The following is a 26,963-nucleotide window of genomic DNA, read 5'->3' as shown; positions in this document are numbered from 1 at the left end:
TTTAGCACTTTTCGGTAATTAATCTTCAGTGCCATACCTCAATGCGTGAGCTTTAGTGTCTGAAAAATCGTTCTTGCAAGTTACATTCCATGTTTCGGCCTCAAAAATGTGTATCGGCAAAATACACTGGTTAATATCGCCCCCCCTCCCCCTTTCTCACCAGCTTTGTTTTTCTATATGTTGGTAAACTTAATTTCATTGCTCGGTAGTATCGTCCATTCGTGCTCCAAATCAGCAGCGTTCAATAGTTGTTTATTCTGCGTTATGGTTTAAAGCATACATAATTTCTGGAAGCAGTTCCTTAAGATTTCGTTCCACACTCAAAGTTTCTGAATTCAAATGCAAGAAAAATTTGGCGACTTAGAGTTTTACAAAACGCTGGAGGGCGCCTCAACCCCTAATTGAAAGCAGTCATAGACAATGTCTCCCGAGCGAGTTGAGAATGGGGTGCAGTCGTCGTACACGACACAATGTAGCGTCGGCTCTCGCATGAGGGAGAAGGAGAAGCTTCAGGTTGTTGATTACTTCCTTACTGTATACACCATCTTCGATCCCCGCCGCGGCGGCTGCATTTTCGATGGAGGTGAAAATGTTTGAGGCCCGTGTACTTAGATTTAGGTGCACGTTAAAGAACCCCAGGTGGTCGAAATTTCCGGAGCCCTCCACTACGGCGTCTCTCATAATCATATCGTGGTTTTGGGACGTTAAACCCCAGATATTATTATTATTATTATTATTATTATTATTATTATTATTATTATTATTATTATTATTATTATTATTATTATTATTATTATTATTATTATCACACTATCTTCGAGAGCGATCTACGTTTTTATACTGGTCTACTTTTGTGATTGGCCTTTTAGATGTCACATACCCAAGAGAATTGACCACATGCACTGCACTACACATGTAAAGGGATTTAGGTTTCACTGTCTCCGGGATCGGCCTACCAAGGAGGCTATATATATATACCGCAGCCTCCGAAATACAAGCAGAATGTGCCCAATACGACACCATACAGGCTGACAGGTAGAGTCAGAATTCAGTGCTGAAGTGTACGCACGGTTGTAGCAGAGCAGGAGTTCGGCCTCGTCGTCCTCGTAGATGTCTAGCGCAGCGACGAGGTGTGCCTTGGCGGCGTCCACGGTGTGAAGGCGGGTGGCGTCGCCCGTCTTCTCGCTGACTAGGTCGAACTGGTGGCGGTAGCCGACGCAGATGTGGTTGTCGGGGCTGTCGACAAGTGTGAGCAGCGCAGGAGCCTCGGGCACGAGAAGCTCGCGCACCAGCTGGAAGCCGTCCACGGTGTCTGTGTCTGATGCGGCGCACCACGTGGTCCAGGCGGCCGAGTGGCGCCACTGCAGCACCAGTAGCCGCCGGCCCACGGCCGCCGCCATGCGCAGGTGTGAGCCGCCCGGACGGCTCAGCGCGTACAGGTGACACCCTACGCAAAGCGGCCATGCATTAGCACGACTTTTGATGGAAAACGCTGCACTGTACTTACAAGGTTTAGAGCTGCGGGAGAATCTAGACTCGGTATATCCCGAGGGTTAGCTCGGTGTCATTGTTGACATATCGGCGACCTAAAGTTAGGCCTTCCTCAAGGCAAGTGAAAAGCATTTTTTCCTTAATGAAGGTGATTAACTGAAGTTTCTGACCCCTGATATCAAGGTGCAGAAACGCGTTAGGAAGACATTCTGCATATTCTTGAAGAAATTCTTGTAGAACGACAGGCTTCGAGTTTACTATTTAAAACTACGTCGGAATTCAACTTTAGCCAGAGGAAACTTATTTAGCTAACGCAGAACTTTGTTTCGTAATGCAGGTTATGCCGACACGTTCATTTTACTGCGAATAAGGGCACCAGACAATTAAAAAAAATCAGCTATAAACAATTCAAAGCGGAACAAACGCGCAAGCAAAACAAACCCATCCCAAAGAAACGATCAGACACAAGTTGATTTTCTGATCGAACCCTAAACAGGGAGTTTTCTCTACAAGAAGACAAACGTATCAAACAGCAGTCAAGTTACTACGGCCTCGTGCAGTTCGGACACTCTTTCTGAGAAGCTTAACCGGTGCAGTCCACTCGTACACATACCGTACATAGATGAACACAGATGTGCATATACGCCCCGTAAACTCTTTTTAGGGCACGAACTAATTGACTTTTGAAGCAGATATTGTATAAATTGACGTGATTACATTACTTAAGGTGCGATAATTCTTTTTTTCCAGAGAAAGCGGCGTTATACAACACAATTGCACTTATATAAATTAATGATTGGGGTATGAACACAGCAGGTGCACTTAAAACTCTAAGAAGCTTAGCGCGCTTGCTGTGTTCATGATGCAGGCGTGTAAAACTGAAAAAAAAAATATGGTAACACGGGAGTACGCCATATGATAAAAGCGGCCAGGAAATATCAAACAAAGACCCTGAACGATTTTTTTTTCAAGAACACCAAAGAAACTTCTTTATTTTAAAAAACGAAGGAAAAAATAAAGTATTGAGTAGACTGTTCCTCCAATCTCGCTATTTAAATGTTAACAAGGAAAGTAAGGGATCATTACTACGCGTTATTCAACAATAAGATTTTTTATACCACCGAAAACGGGGTAAAAGAACAACTTGCGAACGAGGCCTTGCATCGTAGTAATGAGTTTCGTGGATCATATTTCAGGTAATACCAAAGGTACGCTTAATAACGGTCTTAGGCTTGCTAGCGTACATTTGTATATAAAAAAGGCACTGCAAGGCGTCTGTCACCTTTGGTACGCTCCAGCTTGTGGTCCCGGAGGTCGGCCCGCGTGCGCACTAGAGAATTCGCCGCCGAGTCACCTTCAAAATCAGAGAGTCTAAAAACGTGTACTCTGCTGTCTCTTCCTGTAAGAAAAAAAAAACAGCGAGAATAGAAAAATTAGAAGAAGAAAAGCGTTCAGGTTTGGTTCCGTTAAACAGCTTGTTACAAAAAAAAAAAAAAGCTTTCTCTCTGTATTTTTTTAAAAGGAATAGCGCCATGTAGACACACGTGCAGAATTAATTTAAGAACACTTAGACCTATATAGCGAAGGACAGAAAGATAATTAATCGTGGGACCCACTTTTTGTTTGACACAACCATGTGAATCAAACAGATAATGAATCAGCAAAGGAAAGTATAGGGGGTGTTACGCGTTGTTTTTAATCGAAGATTAGTAAAGGGAAAATGAATTAATGTGGATGAAGAAACAAGTGACCAACAGCGCAGACCGAAGCGATAACATTCGCAGGTCTATATTGCTCACTCGTTTTTTCTGTTCGATGAAAACGGTGACTGAGACTTATACGAATGCGTTCACGGTGGTTTGAAATCGCACAATAAAGGGGCTCTGCAACACATCTTGAACATAAACAGAAAACGCTGCCGATCAATAGTCAAGGCTTCTGTGAACATGCGAGCCAAACAGTATTGCCCTGCACGCAGCAGGGAATTGGCAATTGCTGTTTCAGAGGCAGCTAAAAATAGCTAGCTCCCCTCTCGGCGAACTACGTAGCCCAAGGCACCGACTGCGCAGGTGAAGGGAATGGCACGGTCATTGGCTGGTTCTATAATGGCGAAAACATACTCAATGTATTTATTGAAGTCGAAACGTCGTTTATTTCGACTTCAATAAATAAAAATCATGGCAGCTTCGCACACGTGGTGCCAAGCCTGAAGGAAGAGCGCAGCTGGGTGGACTTCCTCGTTTCTCTGTATTTATTTCTATCTTTCTTCTCTCTCTCTCTCTTGTACCTCTTTTTTGTATCTCTTTCTTTCTATTTCTTCGTCTTTCTGTCTCTATTTCTCTTTATTCCTTTTGTTTCTCTCTCTCTCTCTGCTTGTTTGTTTCTTTCTCTTTCTGTCTTGCTCTCTGTTTTCTCTATCTCTTTTTCGTGTCTGTTTCTTTCAATACCTTTCTCTCTCTCTCTCTATTTTCCTCTTTCTTTCTATCGCTTTCTTTCTCTCTCTCTTCTTTCACGTCTTTCACGTGCTCCACTTCGCCGAGCAGAGTTTCGGTTTAACGCTCGCACCTGCTGTACTCGGTAGTGGAGCTTGCCAAATTCCTGTCTGCAGCAACTGGGCAAGCAAGCGGAGGTGCAGGAATTTGTCCAAGACAAATTCCTGCACCTCCGCTCATAGTTGAAGGATGAGAAAAAAAAAACATTTCTGCAGAAAGTGATTCGTGAGGCGATAAAGGCCGATTACTTGGAAAAATGTTACAGGGCCCCCCATAAGAGCGAGCTCAAGGTTTTTTTTTTTCTTGCAAAGTTGATTGATTTTGACGGTTCAGCCGTTGGCAATCCTCACTGAGCTACAAATGTATGCGGAAGCAGCCGAGCGTCTTCTGCAACAATTGTGATGAAGCCGAGCGGAATACCTGACGCTGTTTTGTCTCTCCATAAGCACGCAGTTGCCACGTTTTCGTAAGAAACAAAGAGAAATAAGTTCCGACTTTTATTTACTCTTCTCTCTCGTCTGTGTGCACTTACCTCTGTCTGTTCTGAACAGCAGTATGCCGTGAGCTTCTACCACGCTGACTTGTTTCACCACCACCGTTTTGTCGAATATCATTCTGTGCGTGAGACCTTCCTCGATGAGAAAGATTCCGGACTCAGTCCCGAGAACCAGCTTGTTGTTACCTGCAAAAATAAAGGAGGCCTTGGGCACGCTATTTCTTGCCTTGTTGCAAATTACTGCTGTCATTTTCAGGTGTCGTTTTTCTACTGCTAAGGGCTCGACGGCGAAGACTGTTTGACGTTCTCGTGTTTCCTTTGCGCGCATAATAGAAACGAAATGGCAGCCGCGCAAATAAAACAGGCCAGTTATTCTTTCCTCTTTCTTTTTTAAAGTTTTTGTACACATGCACAACATTTTTGCAAAAGGACATGCCTATACAGTATACTGTCTTATGTTGGAAATTATTTGAGACGATTGACATGCTAGCACTTTTATATTCCAGTGCTGGGCGGTCAGCTGCATGCATCACACATTTAACGTTTCCAAACTTCAATCACTATAATTCAATGGTTTAATGACGCTTTGTTAACATAATGTAGGTAATTCTCTAGTGATCATTAGGGCAAGTGGGCCTTATTCATCCTCCATGTGCTTTCTCTGAAACCACAAAAGACTTGCATTAAAGATAAAGCACCAAAAATAAGTTAAGCCGGTGTTTCTAAATATACTGTAAGGATCTTCTCATCACATATTGACCGGAATGCGTGATTTGGAAGTTAATTTAATATTCAGTACTAAGCGTCAAGCACGAAAGATACAAAGTAAACTAGAAACTTCAGGTGGTCTTCCCAGCAACATCTAGTCGATTTCATCCATTAAAAACTTAATGTACTTTGTTGGCCGGAACACCTTATACGTAGCACAAATGTACATTACTCTGTGCGAGTAGACATTTGTCGTAGGGACTGGCACAAGCCGTTATTACACGAGTGAGTCTACAATGAAACTTAAGTTGGAAGTCACCGTTTGACCCTTCAGTTTCTTGCGATTCGTTTTCAGTGTGCGTTGTTTCGTGAGATGACCCATATTTGTCAATATAAAAAAAAGCGGCCCTTGTTCCAGGAGCTGCACACTAGCAGTGACCGTTGATGAAAACCCGTCTTGAAGCCTTTATGAAGATTTCAAAGAGGTCACCATTCCATGAAGTTAGAAACTGTGACGTGCGTAAAGAAAGCTTTCGCCCTGAGTGCCCCAAAACAGCGCTCTTCATGCTTCTTGCACAATAGAACTTCTATGCAGTGACAGACGCTATCAAATGCGAGGTGTAGTTTTTGACAACATCGAGCGAGTGCTGCCGACTTAGCAGATCTTCGTTGCGCTGTCGGTGGGATCAGTTGGGAACAGCGTCCAAAATGGCGCGTATTCTCTGATTTCAGAGCAGGTGGGTGCAGAAGCACGGCGGTGCTCTACAGCGTGGACCGTAAGAACAGTTCGTGCTCGAATTTGTGCTCACATTTTCGAGTGAGGAAGCCCTCTAAATACTCAAGTTTTCTTTGCCACTCTGGCATAATGTACAACGAACACGTCGGACAGCGTAACTGAAGATTATGAGCTAAATTCGCAAAAATATTAGACTAATCAGGACGAATACAGGTACATTACGCGGAACGCAGTATCAACCGCTGCAACAATTTCTTGGAATGCACCCACTGGAAAGGAGTGATGCACCGAACAAATTTCCCAGACCCGCGTACGATGGGCACATCGCTCGGGTGCGACTGTCTACGTTGCTCATGCGATATTTTCGCTAACTCCAACTTCAGTCTCTATTGTCGTGAAAGAAAGCAGCCGCCTTTCGCCGACTGCAACTCGGAATTACCTAGGATAAAGCGCTTGCTTTCTGAATCATGGCGTATGACACTGCATAGAATTGCTGCGATGGAGCACTTCGCTCCGTTGCACAAAGACTCGCGTATCGGTTGCCGGCCGCTTTCGCAGCAGCCAATCCTCGAGTCATCGAAGCAATAGCGCTGAAGTCGCTACCGAACTTATTGAGGTTTATCGACCTGTGTGGGCGGCAATGCCGTTTTCTTTCTCTCGTGCCTTGTGTATATGTTGTTGCTTGCCTCTCCTCCTCCGATCGTTCGTTCACTTTTTTCTCCGTCTGAATAGAGAACCGGGTGGTTTGTTCTTGCGGCCACACTGTTTTCAATACCTTTCTCTCTTTTTATATCCGAGTTCGCTATATGTTACTCCAATCTTGTTTGCTCGATGAGGAATATACTCATACTCATAGCACAGCACACCACTACTAGGCCGAGCTTGATAGGTTTGACTCCTCTGAGAACACTGTGCGTAAAGAAAAGGAGATAAAGGTATGTTTCAATGTGATTAGGTGTCCTTAGGCAACAAAAGTTTCAGATAAGCGGGTCGTAACTCATGTGGCAGGCTTGGTAGGGCATGGACAGCTGCGCATACGTGGTAATAGATCAGCTAAGCTCGGTAACATTAATAATACTACACTCAGGGATGTTAGATGGTATTCTAGTGGCTGAGCTGGGTGATTAGATTTAAGCCATCTTTGCTACCACCTTTGTACAAGCTTATCAAGAGTGCCGAAGCTGGATGTGCGTGCACAGACTCAGGTTATTTGTTTACTTCGAAAACTCTGCTATTAAAGCAATATAAGTTTATTGCAGAGAAAAGGATGAAGGGTTTCCGTAGTGCGTCGAGCTCAGGATCTGAATATGGAGCAGTTAGCAACCAGACAATCTGTAATAACAAGTTCCATGTTTTCAACGTCATGGTTGAATTAATATAAAATGTACCAAAAACCGCTCATCAACAATTAGGTGTCTCAGAAATAAAGAAAAACTGTTCCAAAGATATAAAAAAGATAATAGCAACTTCTCTTGTGTCCCGCTCTCATTAACCAGCTCACAACCAGATCGAAAAACTAGGCAATTTGGTCATTAGCATTGTACGAAGCCAGATAAATTTGCAGAAATCTGTTCTGACATTAGCATTTGCTTAATATGCGATAAAAACATCAATACGAATTGATGACGAGCAACTGCAGTGCGACTTGTATCTTGAATAATACTAATACGAGGAATGAATTAACCATATAAGCCACGCTGCAGCTATTTGGCAGCGACAAAGCAGAATATACGTATTTAGTCCTTCATGCGCTCGCGCACAGGACTTTTCCGTATATCTCGTAGACAAAGAACGAAGGTGCGCTTTGCTTAGGTACATTGAAGTAGGTGTCTCCGAGTACGATCCGCTTACTAACGGAACGGCTACAATGAAGGCCTGCTCAGAAGAAAAAATCACAGCATATCCACGGGGTGAATGATGATGAGTGGGGCGAAGCTCCGGAGGGAATCATCGGTAAACCGTGAAACTCTTCCGTGAAATTCGCCCAGTACATCATATAAAGTGTGAAACACCGTGTATATATTAAACATCAAACTTTTATTGTACGGTTGGTTTACGTGGTCCCTCCATTATCACTGCTTTGTGATCGGTGAAATGCAGGGAAAGTGTCCGCTCCCGAGCGAAAGAGAAAGCGCGCCAAGAGCGAGCGCCTTGTCTGCCTCCATCCGGCGACTCCGAGCGAAAGAGAAAGCGCGCCAAGAGCGAGCGCCTTTTACGATCGCAGGCATCCAATGACATGCGTCATTCGCATTATACAAGCGCCATCTGTCATCTTTCAACAGCAACTCTAAGAAATACATGAAACGCCATCTAGTGGGCAATTCATTAAACTAGAGCTCTAAGAAATACATTAAACGCCATTTACTGAGCAATTCATTAAACTAGAGCTGGCTACATACTACTACTACTACAGAGGAGGGAACGACACACACCCTGAGGAGCTTCGGCCCTAAAACACGCACGGACAGGATGACACCCATGAACAAGTGTGATCGCGAATGAAGCACTTTTGCTCGAGAACCGAGAACAACGGCAACGAGTGCGCGATTTCGTGTACTAATTATATGCGGTGCATTTCGGTATTTTTGTTCAGGCGGCAAACCCTCAGCCTTGAGCAGCCACGTGCTCAAGCGATATGCGTTGGAAATTCGTGCCTCCGACGCAAAAGATGCTGCAATGTTTCGCACAAGCCCGCCAATCAAGGATCATTATTATTTGATGTGGAAACCGTGCTCGCACAAATTAATACAGCGCACATTTTTTTGCGCGCGAATAGCCTGATACCAAGTCAGTACAGTCGAACCCGCATATATCGAACTCGCAAGAAATCGGGTATTAATGCCATATCTTGTATAATCCGATATAAAACTTTTGAAGGATTTTCCGTATTTACAAAGCGAATTTCAGTGCGCAAGTTGGCTTCACGGCCTTGCTTCACGATAATGCAAAGAAGGCGGTTTCACGGCAGTGCGGGGGGCGGAGGCGATCTCTGTTTTAACACGAAAGTGTTTTATGCCGCGGACCACCAGCCATAACTGACGTCATTTCCTTGTTTAATGCACATGAACAGATGACAAAGAAAAACTACAAGAAACAGTTCAGTAGACATTCATGACCTGGGAGTTGAAGCCACAACCTCTCGGTCTGCGACGATAGGTGCCTGGCGCTCCAACCACTGAGCCACTGACGCACATGAACAAATCTTCACAAACGCGCGTTATATGTATCGCGCCTTCTCCCTCTCACTGCGCGCTAAGTTGGCAGGGGCGGTGTCGCCGCCTACGAAAGATGAAGTGAAGTACTGCCCTGTGGCACTAACGAGCGCCGACAGGCAACGCTTCGGCTTCGGTAGTCTCGGAGCAGCGGAGGCTGTAGGTACAACGCGGCGATTCGATTCGGTGACGACGCAGTTACGTGCGTTGTGTTTCGCGTCGTGTTAGCGTGTGACGTCTCGTCGCCAGCGTTGTGCAGCTTGCACATACACCAACAGTGTTTCTCCACCGTCTTCTTCTTCTTCAAGTGCGATGACACCGACTTAGATAACTACTGCAATGAGTGCCGCAAAAAGGTAACGACGTCGACAGCCGAATGTCGCGCAAGTGAGTGCTTTGGTGAAGCCAGGGTGTCGGAACTAAATGTTTTTCGTTTCGGTTTGAGTTTCGTTCCACCGCAAAAAGTTCCGTTCCGTTTCTGTTCCGGAACGAAAAGAAAATGTTCCGTAACGGTTCGTAACGGTTTTTTTACGCAAAAATCTGAAGTTAGGGTAATCATAAAAACATTAAATTTGTGATGTAGTTACTGGCTCTCGTCTTTGGAAAGTGGGACAAGGATAAAACACGTTCTTTAGAGGAGCGGAAGCAACTCTACCACGAATTCCTACCAACTTTCACAAAGCAGTATTAATTTCAAAGTCATAGTACTTATTTATTTTCTCAAAAGATAAATATGATTTTTTTAGTGGGCTCAGTGCTTTGTGTCAAGGGAGTGAGCACGATCTCAGAAGCAGCACGTCACTGAGTGTACTCTCTGATGCCCGAAACCGCTGTTCTGATAAAGGTATCGCCAGGCCTGCGCGGAACACGCAGCACAGTCGCAGCGAAAACTAGAAGAGCGGACTTTGTAGAGCCCGTTGTAAATTCTCTTGGGGCAACTAATACAAGTACACATGCAAGGTACCCACTACGCCATAAATCATCGTAATTTTTCTCAAGTAGCGAAGTTCCCACTTTGCAATTTTTCGTCATTTTTTGGAGAAACGTGGTACCCGCTATACATCTGTAAGGCAGTGCACTTTATGCTGTGGCTGATGACGATGACGAATTATGGCTGAGCACTTTGCAGTGGGTGGGAAGCAGTGCTGCGGAATATGATACCATTCCAGTTCCATTCCGGAGAATTAGGACCTGCCGCAATTCCATTCCTTTCAATTCCTCGGAATAAAAAAACTTAGCCCATTCCCATTCCGGGAATGGCCGGGCAGTTCAATTCCATTCCTGCAATTCCTCAAAGTAGGAAAGGCATCTTTATAGTTTTATTGAGTTAAGAATGAACACCCCATAAAGCTGATGCCATCAGATGCATTAAGAACTGCAAAAGCACGCAAAGCACGTTACTAAGGTCGAGGGATAGTAGCTTGGCGACATCTCGTGCGGTACAACCACCCTACTAATTCCCATAGGGGCAGTTTTCCCGCTACAGCATGTTTTAACGAATGGTGATGTTTTAATAATGTTTAAGCTTAAATGTGTTAATGCTAAAATGACGACATAGCGTATTTTTATGCTGAAAAAAGTAGTATTCAAGAAGACTAAGCAGTTTTACCATGCGTCTGGAGCGGTCGTGAATATGGAGAAAACTAAGATTTGGTTAATGAGGAACAAAACCCTCTAGATCTGCTGGTATTAGTTGGAACAGTGCACCGCTCGGGCACCTTGTGCCTTTGTATCGAATACGGAACACTGGGCCGCACTGCTCGTCAGCACTGATGGTTGTCAAGCGCGCCTCGCAAGCATGGATGTGGTGAGAACTTTCTGTGTTCGCCTGTGCGCAGGTATGCAGTGTCTTCCTTGTCGCAAAGGTTATTTACGTGTGTCAGGTACTAAACTGCTCGTGCGATAAAGATCAGGCTGTCCATAGAGTATTCGCCACTTTCGTGTGGGGGTATCAATGCGAACCAACGCACAGGGGTAGTTTGTTTCTCTCTTCAGTATCTGCTGGGATAATGCATTTGTTTGTACACTAACGTATGCCTCTGTTTGTAGTAGGCGCGTTACTTATAAATATACCGTGCTTGTAATCAGCCAAGCCATTTTAAAAATACTGCTTTATTGTTAAATTCGAGGCTGACTTACTAATGTTTGAAGTTCGAAAATCGGCACGTAGACGAAAACGTGCTCTATTTTCGGAAAAAGACGTAATTCCATTCCCATTCCATTGCGTGCAGAAGGCGCTTAATTCCATTCCCATTACATTCTTCCAAGCGTTGTCCCCATTCCATTCCAGGGTCGCGAAAATGTGGAATGATTTCGGTGTCATTTCACTTATGAAGTGGCAACTCCGCAACACTGGTGGGAAGCATTAAACCACACACACGCTATTAGCATTGTGTAATGACTGGTTGTTATTTTACTTTTCTGCCATGCTATATTACATATGTTAACACGATTCCATGCCCGACATGATGCCTGCGTATTTTTGCGAAGGAGTTAAAAGCACCAACGTGGCACAGTGGTGAAAGACCCGACTGCCACGCAGAGGGCGCGGGTTAAAATCCCATCCGACCCTAGAAATTTGTTTCTCATTCAATTGTTTCTTATTTCTCGCAATAGCAGTCACGGAAACCGGCGGCGGCGGAGAACTATGGCGCCAAATCAGCTGTTGTGATCTCATAACAGCTTTCGCTGTAACAAACTTCAGCGCCGACAATTCCCTCTTCACTTTGGCCTGCGTGAGAGGCGCGCAAAAGTCCACTTGCGTTAGTATAAACATCTCTGGTTGCCACTGTTTTTGTTTTTCGCGCAATTTCAACATATCTTTGCTTTGGAATTCCTGCCTGAGGTACGCGCTAATACTGTACCCTGAGATATGCTCACATTGCACGAGCTCGGTTGTTCCGGATCGCGAAGTTTTCTCGTGAACCGAAAAACGATTGAAAAAATTTCGGTTCCACTCCGGAACGAAATAATATATAAAGTTTCGGTTACGTTTTCGTTCCGGTCAAAAATATCGTTTTTTTTTCATTTTTCGTTTTCGGTTTTCGTTCCGTTCCGACACCCTGGGTGAAGCGTGAGACACGCCAGCGGGCAGCGGAACGCCTTCGCGCGTTCACGGCTCAAGCTACGAACAATGCCCCATGCATTCCTGAAGCGTTGTGCGGTAGTGTATGCGTGAGCCTATACGACTACCAGTGTTTATTGTGTGCTTGTTCATATCGTCCTTGTGCCGGGATTCACCACATGCTGTGACCAGGTGTATGTTAACTACGTCAGCAGCGCCTCTTGACGGAGGCGTTGACTTCAGCTACCACAAGCTTTAATCATGGTCATGGACGACAGTCGCCGGGGTGAAGATGCGCTACCAGGTGTCAACATGGTTGCATCCACGTCAAGCGTTACTATAGTCGCCAAATTTCACCAGCACAAATTTGCAAGCTCTCATACATCGGTGTACAATAGGCCTTCAACTACTTCTGCGAAGACGTATTTCGCTTTCGTGTTATATCGATTCCTATGACGGAGGGGTAAACCGTGTTTTTTTTTAGTTTTTATTTTTCAACGGTTTGTAGTTGAGATGAGTGTTACATGCAGGGACGGGTTATACGCGAGAAAGTGCGGTGTAGATGTGCAGATGTAAACAGCACCTCAACAGAACTTGGAGGACGCTTGAGCTTCGCTTTCAGGAGTAGAACGCGATAGCGTAATCGGACCGTTTTCGTATCGCTTTCCCAATTGCAAGCCTCGCTTCGCTTCTAGGTCGACACCTAAATCGAGCCGCAAGGAAAGCCAAAGTGTGGACGCGCGACGGCTCCTATATCCGTGCATGCGTCCCTTTGCGCCATCTGGTGGGTTTTCTGTCACGCTGCTGAAGAACCTCCAAGACGTGCGTACCATCAACGCCAAATGGTGTATATCAATAGTCCGCCAGCTTCCAGTTCGAGATCTAAGTCCCGCTCACGCCTCCAACCCAGGCCTCAATCCCAGTCACCCAAACGACGATCGAGGTCGATGCCCCAGCACCAGAGGCAGGCAGCAGCCACCGCAGCATCCGATTACAATGGGTTCTCGCAGCACCAACAGAATAGGGAAGCCTCCCCCACGGCGACCGACGCCAACAAAGACAGGGTAAGCCGGACAGCAGCAGCTTCCCACTCGCACCAAAACCAACAGCCTCCACCATCCGCAAAATTCGAACAGGAACTCGCGAGCATAAAAACACAGGTACAAACACTCACACAAGAAAACAGACACCTCAAAGAACTAGTGACACAACTCACACAGAAACCACAGGAAACAGTGCCACACCAAGCCATCACTGACCTGCAGCACCAATTCGAGGCCATCCGCACCCAGATGCAAGCCTTCATGGACGACATTCGCACTCAGCTGGGACAGCTGACAAAGACTGCACTTAACAGCACACAGGCAGCATTTGCGGATACAGAAGCACCTAAAGACAGCATGGCCAAAGACAAGATTCACCACACGGAACTACGCAATAGACTACGACAGAACCTCCACAAGATAACCTCTACGACAGGATCAAACCACATACCCCAGACTCAAACAAAAGTAACCACGTCTAAACATGCCTAGACCACGCAAGCAAGTCAAAGAAAACTTAGAACTCTGGCAATGGAACTGCCGCGGGTACCGAAGGAAAAAAAGGGCTGCTGACACAACTGATCGCTCAATCTTCAAGGCCACCAGGGGTCATCGCCCTACAAGAGATCGGTACCCGACCAACACTTCAGGGATATGAAGCATATCATTCGAGTCAAGATGACTAGTGGAAGGTAGCCACGCTCGTGGATAAAAACATCACAACTATACAACATAAACTGGACGACAACATAGACGTACTGCATGTACTCCTCGAACTCGTCTACAAAGGCAACCAGAAACAAAGTGCTTTCATTTTAAACATCTATAGCCCCCCACGTCAAAGGCGGGCTACCATTGCCAAACTCTTCCGAGACACCCTTTGCCTCGCCAAAGAAAACCCACTAGTCATTATGGGCGACTTCAACGCGCAGAACATGCTATGGGGATACCAGAGGCGTGACTGGAAAGGCCTCCAGCTGGAGACAACGATGGAATTGTGTCAACTCATGCTCATCACAGACCCAAGCACACCGACAAGGGAGGGAAACAGTGTAACACGTGACACAACACCCGACCTCACTTTCATCACACAAACCACACGAGCCGAATGGCACAACACACTCGAAAACTTGGGAAGTGATCACTACATACTGAACATAACACTACAGACCGGACGCCTACGCAGGGATATTGGCACAGCCAAATTAACTGACTGGCAAAAAATGAGGGAAGCCCAAGAACAGGATGAAGAGACAATCACAAACTTGGAAGACTGGTGCAACAAACTTTGTCGACAAAAAGAACACCACACAAAAGAAATAGTCAGAACAACAGAAATCCCGGAGGTGGATTCCCATTTACTACATCTGTGGGACGCCAGACAAGGGCTTACCCGCCGCTGGAAAAAGCAGAAGAACAATAGGAAACTGAGGACACGCATAGCGAAAATAACAGCGGAAGCGGAAGAATACGCCATGCAACTCGCGTCGGCGAACTGGTATAAATTCTGTGACTCCCTGGACGGCACCCTGGGTACAGCCAAGACATGGCACATCCTCAAAACCATCCTCGACACCACCAAGACCAAAGGAGAGGGACACAAGGCCCTGGAGCGCTTACTACACACCTACCCAGGCAGCCAACAAGACCTCGTCGACGCCATCAAGACCAAATGCTATGGAGATCCTGCTCCCTCAGAGCCATGCACAACATCATACGTGGGACAACCGAACCCAAAAATGGATGAACCTATAACTGAAAATGAAATGAGAGCAGCCATCGCAGCTACTACCCGTAACGCGGCGGCGGGCACAGACCGCATCACAAACGCCATGATAAGAAATCTCAGCGACAAGACTATCTCTGCACTCACGGCCTTCATCAACCAACACTGGGAACAAGGCACGGTGCCAGCGATGTAGAAACACGCAAGAATAATGATGATCCACAAACCAGGCAAGAAGTTGGCAATCGAAAACCTCGGACCCATTTCGCTGACATCCTGCCTCGGCAAGGTGTACGAAAGAATCATAAACACAAGACTGCAGAAGCACTTGGAAGATAATAAGCACCTGCCCGACACCATGTTCGGTTTCCGTGCTGGCCTGTCGTCGCAGGACGTACTACTACAACTCAAGGAAGAGGTTCTCAGCAACGTTCCCCGCAACGGTGAACACGTCCTCTTAGCCATCGACATTAAAGGGGCTTTCGACAACATCAGCCACCAAGGAATACTGGAGGGGCTCGCAAACACCAACTGTAGTGAAAGAACATACAAGTACATTCAGAGCTTCTTAAGCCAACGCACAGCGGAGTTGAAGATCGGAGAGCTCCAGACTCCTGCATACCAACCTCTCAACAAGGGCACGCCGCAAGGAGCAGTAATATCACCCACGCTCTTCAACGTAGCCATGGTCGGCCTTGCCAGAAAACTGCAGGAGGTAGAAGGGCTCCGACACGCCTTCTATGCAGACGACATGACACTCTGGACCACAAAAGGATCACTCGCTGAAAAGAAAGAGCGCCTGCAAACTGCAGCTCACATCATCCAAGAATATGTCAGCCAGCGGGGTCTACAGTGCTCCCCAGAGAAATCTGAAATCTTACGTGTATGGCGAAGCAGACGTAACCACGCAGCCTCCACAGACCCATCACAAAAACTTGAGGTATACCTCAATGGAAACCTCATACCAGAGAAACCACTGATCAGGATCCTGGGCATGTGGCTGCAGAGTAACCAACGAGCCACCCACACTCTTATGCTCCTCCAAACCAGCGTCAAGGCTATATCACGCATGATATCTCGGGTGACATCTAAGAAAAGAGGGATTAAGGAAGGAGACACCCTTCGACTTGTTCGAAGCCTGGTGGTAAGCCGCATAACATATAGCCTACCTTATTATAATCTCACACAATCTGAGACCAGACGGGCCGACACCCTCTTGAGAATGGCATTCAAGACTGCTCTCCGTCTGCCGACGAGTACATCTACTGAGAAATTGATGGCACTAGGGCTTCATAACACCCTCAGCGAACTTGTTGAAGCCCTTCACGTCTCACAACAACAGAGACTTGAGCGTACTCGCACGGGCCAACAGGTCCTAAAAACCCTAGGATTCCAAGCCTCGACAACGAGAGCCCAGGAAACCTGCGAGATACCTCGTCATGTCCGGGAGGGCTATCACGTTGCCCCAATTCCACGCAACATGGACCCCAACCTACACAGCGGCAGAAGGAGAGCAAGGGCCCAATACTTCCAGAAAACCTATCGATTCCAAACTACAGCCCGTTTTACGCACGCTGCCATGTATGGGACGACGACTAAAGGAGCAGTGGCAGTGGTATGCGACCGCCGAGGCCACATAACCTCTGGAGCATCTGTCCGCCCTTGCAAGATCACAGAAGCCGAAGAGCTGGCCATCGCACTTGCCATCCGCGAAGGCCTGCATGCAAACAAGCCGCTGACAATACTCACAGACTCCCAGCAGGCCTGCAGGAACTTCCTGCAGGGCAGAATTGGTGTGCCTGCGGCACATGTCCTTGCACAAATACCAAGGGAAGGCAAGGACGACTCCTACATACAGACCGTCATATGGATACCAGGCCACTCTGGCATCACGGGTAACCTGCACGCCGACCGGGCAGCTCGAGGCTTCGTACACAACCGAGCGCTCCTTACGTCGACTGCAGCGGACCCGGAGCCAGTTGACCTCCAGTATGCCACAATACTGAATTACCACAGAGGGCGACGCCTACGGTATCCACCACCTCATCGAAAGCTTGCGACGAAGGAGGCCACTGCATGGCGTAGACTCCAGACCGGAACCTACAAAAACCTACACACACTACACCGCATGCACCCCACACCTTACAGGGATGAATGCCCATGGTGCGGGGCCACACCAACCCTGTACCACATTACGTGGGAGTGCACACTACACGACCTCGAACACCACAACATGAACACCTCATGTGAGCAATGGGAGGCACTGCTGTCCAGCCCGGCCCTCGACGACCAGATCAGGCTCGTTCAGAGAGCAGAGCGGATGGCAAGAGCCAGCGGAGCCCTGGACTAAGGGCCCCGACCATCAGCAAGGCCCCTACGGGGCAATCCACAGGAGCTTTGCCTGTACATAAATAAAGTTTGTCATCATTATATCAATAGCTCGCCGTTAGTATGCTGAAGGATGTATGCATGGTGGCCGAACGGCTAAACGCATCGCGCCACGGAGCGAGGAGTCGCAAGGTCGAATCCCCGATCCCACTCGAACCGAAACTTTATTATTTATTTATTTCCATCTACCTCGAATTTTCGCTCACGGACTACGTTGATTTTTCGCTCACAGCCAAAGACGCCGACGCCGCCGACGCCGCCGACACCGGAATTTCTGCGAAACGAGCTCTTTAACGCTATCGCGTTAATATCTTCATCCGCAGCTGTGCGTACTTGTCAGCGTCAGAAGCCTCTGGTCCGCCTTGGCCTAATGTTGACCTTGTTCTTGTACTAGCATACTTTTGGGATGCTGTACGCAGCGGTCACGTCAGACTCCCTTTCTCCATGTTCGACTGCGTTGAACATCGCCACCGTTGTGAAGAACAGCAAGTTCTTCAGTGTCACGGCAGCTGTCACATTAACAAAGCGAGCGTAGACTCGCGCAGAAGCGAATGACGACTGCGCACGACGGGCCGACGGGCCCGACGACGAGGAATTGTAGGAGAAAGCACGGGATGGCAAGCGGTAGTTTCTACACTCGCTCCGAGCGGTGCCCTCCTAATCACACAGCTCACGCTCCAAAATGCACGAGGAAAAGCCTCCTTCCGCGAGGAAAAGTCAACTTGTGAGCGAAAGCCAACTTTATGGGGGGTTTCGCACTTCCTGGTGTGCGATATATGAAGTGTTCCGGCTATCTTTGATTGATGCAGCCGCAGATTTTCTCATGAATTCACGTTAAAGCATTGTTATATTTGAAAATGGTTCGATGTGAAGGATAATTTGATTCACCCGAGTTCGATATCGTCGGATATGACTGATAGGCAAAATTTCACAACCGTAACATTTTGAAAAAACATTGTACTCAAGAGCTGTTGGTGTTGTCCTGTACGTATCTGTCGGTAATGAGCCTGCTAAGTATGTGTTATTTGCTTCCCGTGATCACTCGACCCACGGTAGATTTCGCAAAGACGCTCTGTGTCTTTTGTGACATCGGCGCTGCTGCACATTTCATTTCTGACAACCATGCGCTAACTTGCCCAGCGAGCTGTTCTTATAAACTGCCTCCGCTGAATTTTTACAAGGCTTCCTGTTCCAGTTTTGTCGATAACGTGAGGTCGTGCAGAAGCTCTTTATAGGTATTCCGAAGAAATTAAACTAAGACCTCTTATGTAATTGTGCAAATACTGACAGATAGCAATACACACACGAGCTCTTTTTGAAGTGCGGGATCTTAGCACACCAGTCGCGTAACAGCAACGTCTGTCCCTAATGGGAGAACCTAAAAAAGCAGACCAAAAAGCGTTGTTATGGACAATCTGCACCTTGAATTTAGGGTGGTCAGCAGAGCAATCTTCACATTACTACATTAAACAAAACCACACACTTCCCCCTCCTCGCTCTCTTTCGCTCAGAATTACAAGCCCCTCATTTCCCTTTGATGGCACCGTTTCCGAAACTAATTTGGCGAATGTAAACGCAATTTGATTGCAAGCACCATGATCTAGCTCGAGCGTCCACAACATGCAGAGGTAGACACCTGTTTTCTAGTTAACACGACAGACGGTTCCTACATGTGCGACATTAGCGATAAATACTGTGGCAAGGAGGACAAATTGTTTTGCTACAAAAATAAACAGTTAAAAAGCACACGGGCGCAACAAAGACAAGTGTATAGGCTCACTTACCCCAGGAGTCACCACACACAATATCGTGCGGGAAGTCTGGGTAGAAGCACTGGGGTTCCCAAGGCTGTTCATGGAAAGAAAGAAAAAAGAAACACTAGATAAGAAAGTATAAATTAATGAATTAGCAGAAGTACTTTCAGTACGAGCAGTAGATATATGAGGAAACACACTACAATGCGATAGCTAGCCACTGCATCGCTCTCAGGTGCGGTGTTAACAGGTCTCGGCAACGTGAATGAAGACATGAAAAGCGCATATGTACTAGCATTCTCGTCCGCATTTTGACGATGAAGCATGCTGAAAAAAAAAAAAGGTAGGTACCCAGAATTATTTGCATCCAGAAGTCTCTCACTACGCAATGCATTTTACTGGACGAGGTTTGCGTACAGTAAAATTCATTACGACCCTTAAATTCATTGCATGGGCAATCTTAAAATTTCGCAAGTGAGAGCAAATCTACAGTTCTCGCCCCACGCTGACCCAAGGGTGAAGCAAGTGAGAGCTCGTCTACTCGCTTCATGCTCACCCGTTGGTGAGGTGCGAACAATCGCCTCATTCACAGGTGTCGCGAGCGAGACAGTTGGATCCTCAAGCAGTTAGGCTTTACTTTTCTGTGAAATTGGCAGGAACGCACTACGCTGTATATATGCGCACCCCCAACTTTATATTTTTTTGGAAACACCTCGGATGGCACGCCTGAAGTCTTCCATTTATGTCAACCAACTGGCTATTTTGAATAAAATGTTATTCAGCCAAATTTACATAACGAGTTGTCTAAATTACTACCTCGAATCACGTCCAAATGCAAACGTCTATAGTAAATGAAAATGGAAAGGTCCATTTTATTATCTCACGCTTCCCCCTTTTGTTAGGAATTTCGAGCGCATGTTGCGAAGTTGCGAAACACCCGAGTCCGCCATAAGGATTGGCTGGAATTTCCTCTGACGAATGGATACAGCCTGAGAGGCTTTTCGATTACAGGCTCCCTTTCATGACTATACGCACGACAAATATCTCATTCCCGACTCATAAGAACGATTTAAAATATTCACTGCGCGGGATGTTACCGATATTAAAGGTCTTTCTTCCTTGAAATCACTTTTTTTTTAATGCGAAGCATTTCTTAGCGAACTTCTGCGAGTTTGAGCGTATCTATCTATCTATCTATCTATCTATCTATCTATCTATCTATCTATCTATCTATCTATCTATCTATCTATCTATCTATCTATCTATCTATCTATCTATCTATCTATCTATCTATCTATCTATCTATCTATCTATCTATCTATCTATCTATATCTATCTATCTATCTATCTATCTATCTATCTATCTATCTATCTATCTATCTATCTATCTATCTATCTATCTATCTATCTATCTATCTATCTATCTATCTATCTATCTATCTATCTATCTATCTATCTAGCCGCCTACGACTTTGTGCTCTCCTGGCCGTTTCGTTAATCGGATGTATACCAAAATTGGTATGGAATAACATGACCGCATTACGAACATAAATGACAGGTCATAACATGAAAATCATGACATGCATGTCATGAACAGCATGATTTACATTCCACGGCCTTGGGGCTCTTGCAGCCATTCCGTTAATTTCATATATACCAAAACTGGTATGACGTGACAAGAGTTCATGGCGAACATAATGACAGGTCCTAAAGTGCAAATCATGACACGCATGTCATGTGCGGCATGATTTACATGACATGGTCTCGGGGCGCTCGCGGCCGTTTAAATGAATGGATATATACGAAAACTGGTATGACGAGACATTTCGACATGACGAACATAACTGACACGTAGTAACATGAAAATCATGACACGCGTGTCATGCACGTCATGATTTACATGCCACGCTCATGACGCACTCGCGGCCGTTTCGCTAGGTTGATACACACCAAAATTGGTATTGCGCGATGTGACTGTATGAAGAACATTAACAACAGGTGGTAACATGAAAACCATGACATGCATGTCATGTATGTCATGATTTACATGCCACGCTCATGGTGCATTCGCGGCCGTTTCGCTGGCTTGATATACACCAAAATTGGTATTGCGCGATGTGACAGTATGAAGAACATGAATAACAGGTGGTAACATGAAAACCATGACATGCATGTCATGTATGTCATGATTTACATGCCACGCTCATGACGCACTCGCGGCCGTTTCGCTAGGTTGATATACACCAAAATTGGCATTGCGCGACGCGACTGTATGACGAACGTAAATTAGAGGTAGTAACATGAAAATCATGACACGCGTGTCATGCACGACATAATTTACATGCCACGCTCATGACGCACTCGCGACCGTTTCGCTAGGTTGATATAGACCAAAATTAGTATTGAGGGATGTGACTGTATCAAGAACATGAATAACAGGTGGTAACATGAAAACCATGACATGCATGTCATGATTTACATGCAACGCTCATGGTGCATTCGCGGACGTTTCGCGGGCTTGATATACACCAAAATTGGTATTGCGCGCTGTGACTGTATGAAGAACATGAATAACAGGTGGTAACTTGAAAACCATGACATGCATGTCGTGTATGTTATGATTTACATGCCACGCTCATGGTGCATTTGCGGCCGTTTCGCGGGATCGATATACACCCAAACTGGTATTGCACGACGCGACTGTATGACGAACGTAAATTAGAGGTGGTAACATGAAAATCATGACATGCGTGTCATGTACGATATGATTTACATGGCACGCTCATGGTGCGCTCGCGGCCATTTCGCTAGATTGATATGCACCAAAATTGGTATTGCGCGATGTGACGGTATCAAGAACATGAATAACAGGTGGTAACATGAAAACCGTGACATGCATTTCATGATTTACATGCCACGCTCATGGTGCATTCGCGGACGTTTCACTAGCTTGATATACACCGAAATTGGCATTGCGTGACGCGAATGTATGCCGAACGTAAATGACAGGTGGCATAATGAAAACCATGACATGCATGTCACGTATGGCATGATTTACATGCCACGCTCATGGTGGACTCGCGGCCATTTCGCTCGTTTGATATAAACCAAAATTGGTATTGTGCGATGTGACTGTATGACGAACATAAATGGCAGGTCCTAACATGCGAATTATGTTATGCATGTCATGTACGGTATGATTTACATGACACTGTTATGGTGCGCTTCCGGCGGTTTAGATAACTGGATATATACCAAAATTGGTATTGCATGAGAGGAGTGCGTGATGAACATAAATCACCGGTCATGCAGTGTATATACCAGAATATACGTTTCATTGGCATGGTATATACCACATTATGCATGCACGCGTGCATGGCAAACATGCGATATATGGTGAACTAGATGCCATGGCATGAATGATTTCATTCGGCTCAAAAATAAACAAAACGATGTATGCAGCTCTTTGCTGGCTGCTTCGCATTACATAGATTCCCACTGTGCGTGGGATCTGCCGGATTTTTTTTTCGTGCAGTAAAGTAGAAGCACAAGACAGATTGCCTACTTCTCGTTTGAAGAGACTAGTTGTGGCGAGACTGGTGGGAGCATCCCCTTTAACAATGGTGTCCAGCTTGAGGGCCTGGAAGAAAAAACAACAACAAAAAAAGGCTCTGTTGGAGGATTGAAACACACCGAAAGACGTGTTTAAACGGTCAGCAACCGTTCAGAGATAAAAGAAAGAAGGAGAGGATAAACGTGAGGAAAGTGGCTGACCTGTCCAATTCGTACAAACTCCACTTGTCTGGCCTCTTCCTTGCGACGCGAACCTCTGGGTGTCTCTGGCAACACGTCACTGAATGCACGTCTGTTCAGCATGTTCTATCCAAAGAAATACACATTGTTTTAGTGAACGTTCTTCAACTAAAAGCGGTGCAATAATCAGCCCCAGTGCATGTACAAGGCAGTCTACTCGCAGGGAAAGCGCCTCATTACATTCGTCAGCGTCCACTTCAAAGCGCAAATCGGCCTTTATACGGCAATCATTCTAGTATTTAAATGTTACTATTAATTAAATATTGGTGTGCTGTGTGCCAAATTTAAGCTGTTATAAGCGTTTCTGTGCCAATTAGGTGTTTGCCATAAATGTGGGAAACCAGGAAGAACACAAACAAACACGCAGCCGATAGTCAGTAACATGACAACTATTCACAACAACGAACATTTTTACAATTGATTCGTTTGTAAGAGCAATTGAAAATGAGATTTCGGCCATATTATAAAGCAAAGTAAGCAGCAAATGGCAAACAGCTCTTACGAGCAAAGCGTTTCCTATATTCAGGCCCCAGTTTCCCACAGTGCTTAAATGACTTCGAAAAGTGTTTGCGGAAATGGGTCCTCTGACGGCCGCATTTGTGAGCGCACATTGAAAGATGTCACATTTATGCTGGCTCGTGGGAACAACTGATGGCTCTTTGTTGGCTAGTTTGTTCATTACAGCAGCAAACGGCGCTAGGGAACACGACGGACAGGAAAAGGGAGAAAAACCACCTCGTGATCGTCTCGCTTTCCTGTCGCTCTTGTTCGCTTGCGCCCTTTGCTGCAATTGACGACTGCTTGTAAACACACCGTGATCATTGAATATTGCCATGTGACGCAGCAGTTGACGCATTAAAGGCTGCAATGCGCGGGTATGACGCATTTAGAGCTCGTTCCTTCCACTTCCCCTAAATCCCACTTAAAAATTTTAACACGAAACTGTTTTATGCCAGGGTCCACCAAGACTTTCATGACGTATTTCTGTCACGGAAACACACAGCAAAATGAACACAATCACATGGCAAAGAAAAAAAGTTCCGTAAACGGGAGTTGAACTTACGACCCCTCGATCCGCGACCATAGCTGAGGGGCGCTCTACCAAATGCGCCACGGGACACATGCAGGAGGCTTCACGAACGCGCCTTTTATATCTCACACTTTCCTCTCGCAGTGCTCTTGGTTCGCGGGGTGGTGTCGCCTGGTGTCGCCATCTGGGAACGGTAGAATGAAGTAATACGTGGCCTTCGCGATTAGCTCCGCAACGCGCCGTTGCATAGTTGCTACGGCCGTCCCATTCGGCACATTATCAAAGAAGTGTAATTTTGTCAACGCCTTACACCGCGAAGTGGTGGCTTTAGCCCAAGCCTCGCCCATAGCATCCATCCATATTAAAAATAGCTCTGCGACGCTCGCCTGGCTGTCATACCAGGTTCCCCGCTCGAACCGTGAGAAATCACGGCCAGACTATAGAGGCGAGACACGACACGCGTCGCGTTTCCCGTGGCGTTTCTACCCCGGCCGTAGTGTGAACTTTCTGTTTACTCTTTAACAGAAAGAGTTAACACAGGATGGAGGCCTTAGCCTAAGCTCAGCGAGCGTCTAACCCCCGACGCTCTTCTGGCTGTCTCACCGCTTTCTCTGATTATGCGCTCCCCGTGCGAATCGAACGGCCTGAACAGCAAGCACTAGCAACGGCGCTTTGCCGGAGCCAATCTCGGAGGCCACGAGTAATGCATCATGACACTAACGAGCGCCGACTGCGAGCGTTTCGGTAGTCTCAGCGCGGCGGAGGCTTTCGCTGCAATATTGTAGGAAACTCTGCGATCGGTGAAATATGGCGTCCACGGTGATTCGGACGACGCAGTTACATGATTCGCCTTTCGCGTCAGCGTGAGACGCCTCCTCGCCAGCGTAGGGCCGCTTCCAAATGGACTAACGGCGCTTCTCCGCCCCCTACTGCTTCGAGTGCACTAGTACCGACTAATGAAACGGCTGCAGTAAGCGCCGCAGAAAGGCAATGACGTCGACGGGCGAATGTCGCGCAAATGGGTGCTTTGGTGCAGCGAGAGACACGCCAGCGGGAAGCGGAACGCATTCGTGCCTTCACGGCTCGAGCTTCGAGCTCTGCCTCTCGCGTTCCTGAAGCGCTCTGTGGTAATGTATGCATGAGCAAAGGCGTAGGTTGCCCTGTTACCCTGGAGCGCACACCTTGCCGTTTCTCTCCTCAAATGACCACGCTTTGAAAGAGTGCATGTTGAGCACTAGTGTTCATTATGTACATGTTGAAGCCATCTTTCCACGGTATTCACCATATGCTGTGTCCAGGTGTGTGTTGACTAATACAGCTACCACAAAGTTTTAATCATGATCATGGACGTTAATCGTCGTGATGGAGATGTGCCACCAAGCGTAAGCGTTGGTGCGTCCACATGAAGTGGTGAGCTGCCGAACACCAATAGATATTGTGCAAGCTCTCGTATATCAATGTAGAATAAACATTCAACTACTTCTGCGTAGACGCGTTTCACTTTGCTATACCAATTCCTATGACGGAGGGATCAATCATGTTTTTTTTTTACTGGTGACTCCCTTAAAGGTACACTAAAGGCAAATATTAAGTCGACGTTGATTGTTGAAATAGCGGTCCAGAAACATCGTAGTGCTATTTTTGTGCCAAGGAAGTGCTTATTTTGAAATAGAATCACGTTTTAGTGGTCCGCATCGCGTCAGCGCACTTCAAATAATTCGCCTGAAAGCGGTTTTTCACACGTCACTGTTGCCGTGACCAACGTTGCCCGCCTTTACTGCGCGGCGGCGTGCACCATTCGGGCATCGGGCAACATCACATGCATGCGGCATTTTGTCGAACTGATTATAGTCAGAGCGACTATCACGAGTGCGCAAAACACACGCGGCAGTACGCGATACCGAAACTACCACTGAGATGCGACCGCGTGAGCGCAGTTCGGCGAAAACGGAACCTTTGAACCACGCGCGCCGTTTCCCATGGCAACGCCAAAGAGGTTCTTTTTTCCAAGAATCAAACAGAAACGAACAAGCAGAATTTTATTACGTCTCTTGATGCACGGAAGGTTCTTTTTTTTTATGGCAGCTAGTTTGATTACGAGTAATTAATTGTAGTCGGACTCTCTCACGTCATCGGGATCATTTTCAAAATGTCTCGCTCGTGGCGCTCATCGTGTGATACATTTAGCTTAATTTCTCGGTAAGGAGGGCACTGCTGTTGATAATATTGCCGTTTTAGACGTCGTCATACATTGAGCTTTCTCTCTGACATAAATTGCTATTTGCCTTTAGTGTCCCTTTAAAGGGGCCCTGCAACACTTTTTCAGCATGGTCAGGAAACGGTGCCGATCGGTAGTCGAGGCTCCAGAGAACACGCGAGCCAAACATTATAGCGCAGCACGCGACCTGGGATTTAGAATAAATTCTCCAAGTCACCCAAAAAGCGCTTCCTTTTCTCTCGACAAAAATGATGCTAACGGCGTCATTGCCACTGGCCACGCCATTTGAACATGGCGCGCTTGGTACTTACTGCGGCCGCCGTGGGAGGCCGTCACTTACCCGTGCGCGCGCGCGATCGCACCGTAAGTACGCCGCGCGTTCGAAGAAAAAAAAAAAGTGCTCGAGATCACGAGGCGCGTACCTTCTTCCCCCGTGCCATCCTTCTTTGTTTAGCTTCCAGCGCTTTCGTTGGACCAAGAGAAGAAAGAAAGCAATTACAGCGTGCGACAAATCTTTGCAACTCCGCACGTACTGGACGGATTCTAAAAATGTTTGCGGCAGTCGATTCGTGAGGCAATAAGCTCCTTTCGTGAAGCCATTCCATGGCTACTTGGAAAAGTGTTGCAGGGCCCCTTTAACTGAACAAGATCAGCGAGTGGCCAGAGTATACGTTCATACGCAGTAATAGTATGACACAATATAAAGTCAACGACGCTATGGTTCCATGCTTGCTTAGCAGTCAGTTTCGCGCGAGTCACGGTCGGCTTCGATGAAGTCTGCATCTCCTGACG

The 26,963-nt window shown here is 46.4% G+C and overlaps 1 protein-coding gene across 6 annotated transcripts in view; it reads right to left on the bottom strand.

Annotated features, from left to right (window-relative positions):
• The window catches only part of LOC119401923 (GTPase-activating Rap/Ran-GAP domain-like protein 3), a 594,089-nt gene that overhangs the window by 10,054 nt on the left and 557,072 nt on the right, over window positions 1-26,963 (bottom strand). For all 6 annotated transcript variants that reach the window (XM_037668951.2, XM_037668957.2, XM_049417628.1 and 3 more), the window contains 6 exons: window positions 22,885-22,989; window positions 22,676-22,750; window positions 19,141-19,204; window positions 4,516-4,665; window positions 2,774-2,890; window positions 1,070-1,447 (listed from right to left, as the gene is read on the bottom strand). In XM_037668951.2, the coding sequence (XP_037524879.1) occupies window positions 1,070-1,447; window positions 2,774-2,890; window positions 4,516-4,665; window positions 19,141-19,204; window positions 22,676-22,750; window positions 22,885-22,989 (889 nt within the window). The remainder of the gene's footprint in view (window positions 1-1,069; window positions 1,448-2,773; window positions 2,891-4,515; window positions 4,666-19,140; window positions 19,205-22,675; window positions 22,751-22,884; window positions 22,990-26,963) is intronic.

The sequence above is a fragment of the Rhipicephalus sanguineus genome, chromosome 1 (assembly GCF_013339695.2).
Source record: "Rhipicephalus sanguineus isolate Rsan-2018 chromosome 1, BIME_Rsan_1.4, whole genome shotgun sequence".
Classification (NCBI taxonomy): domain Eukaryota; kingdom Metazoa; phylum Arthropoda; class Arachnida; order Ixodida; family Ixodidae; genus Rhipicephalus; species Rhipicephalus sanguineus.
The sequence above is the reverse complement of the archived record's forward strand: the minus strand, read 5'-3'. Positions and strand labels throughout refer to the sequence as shown.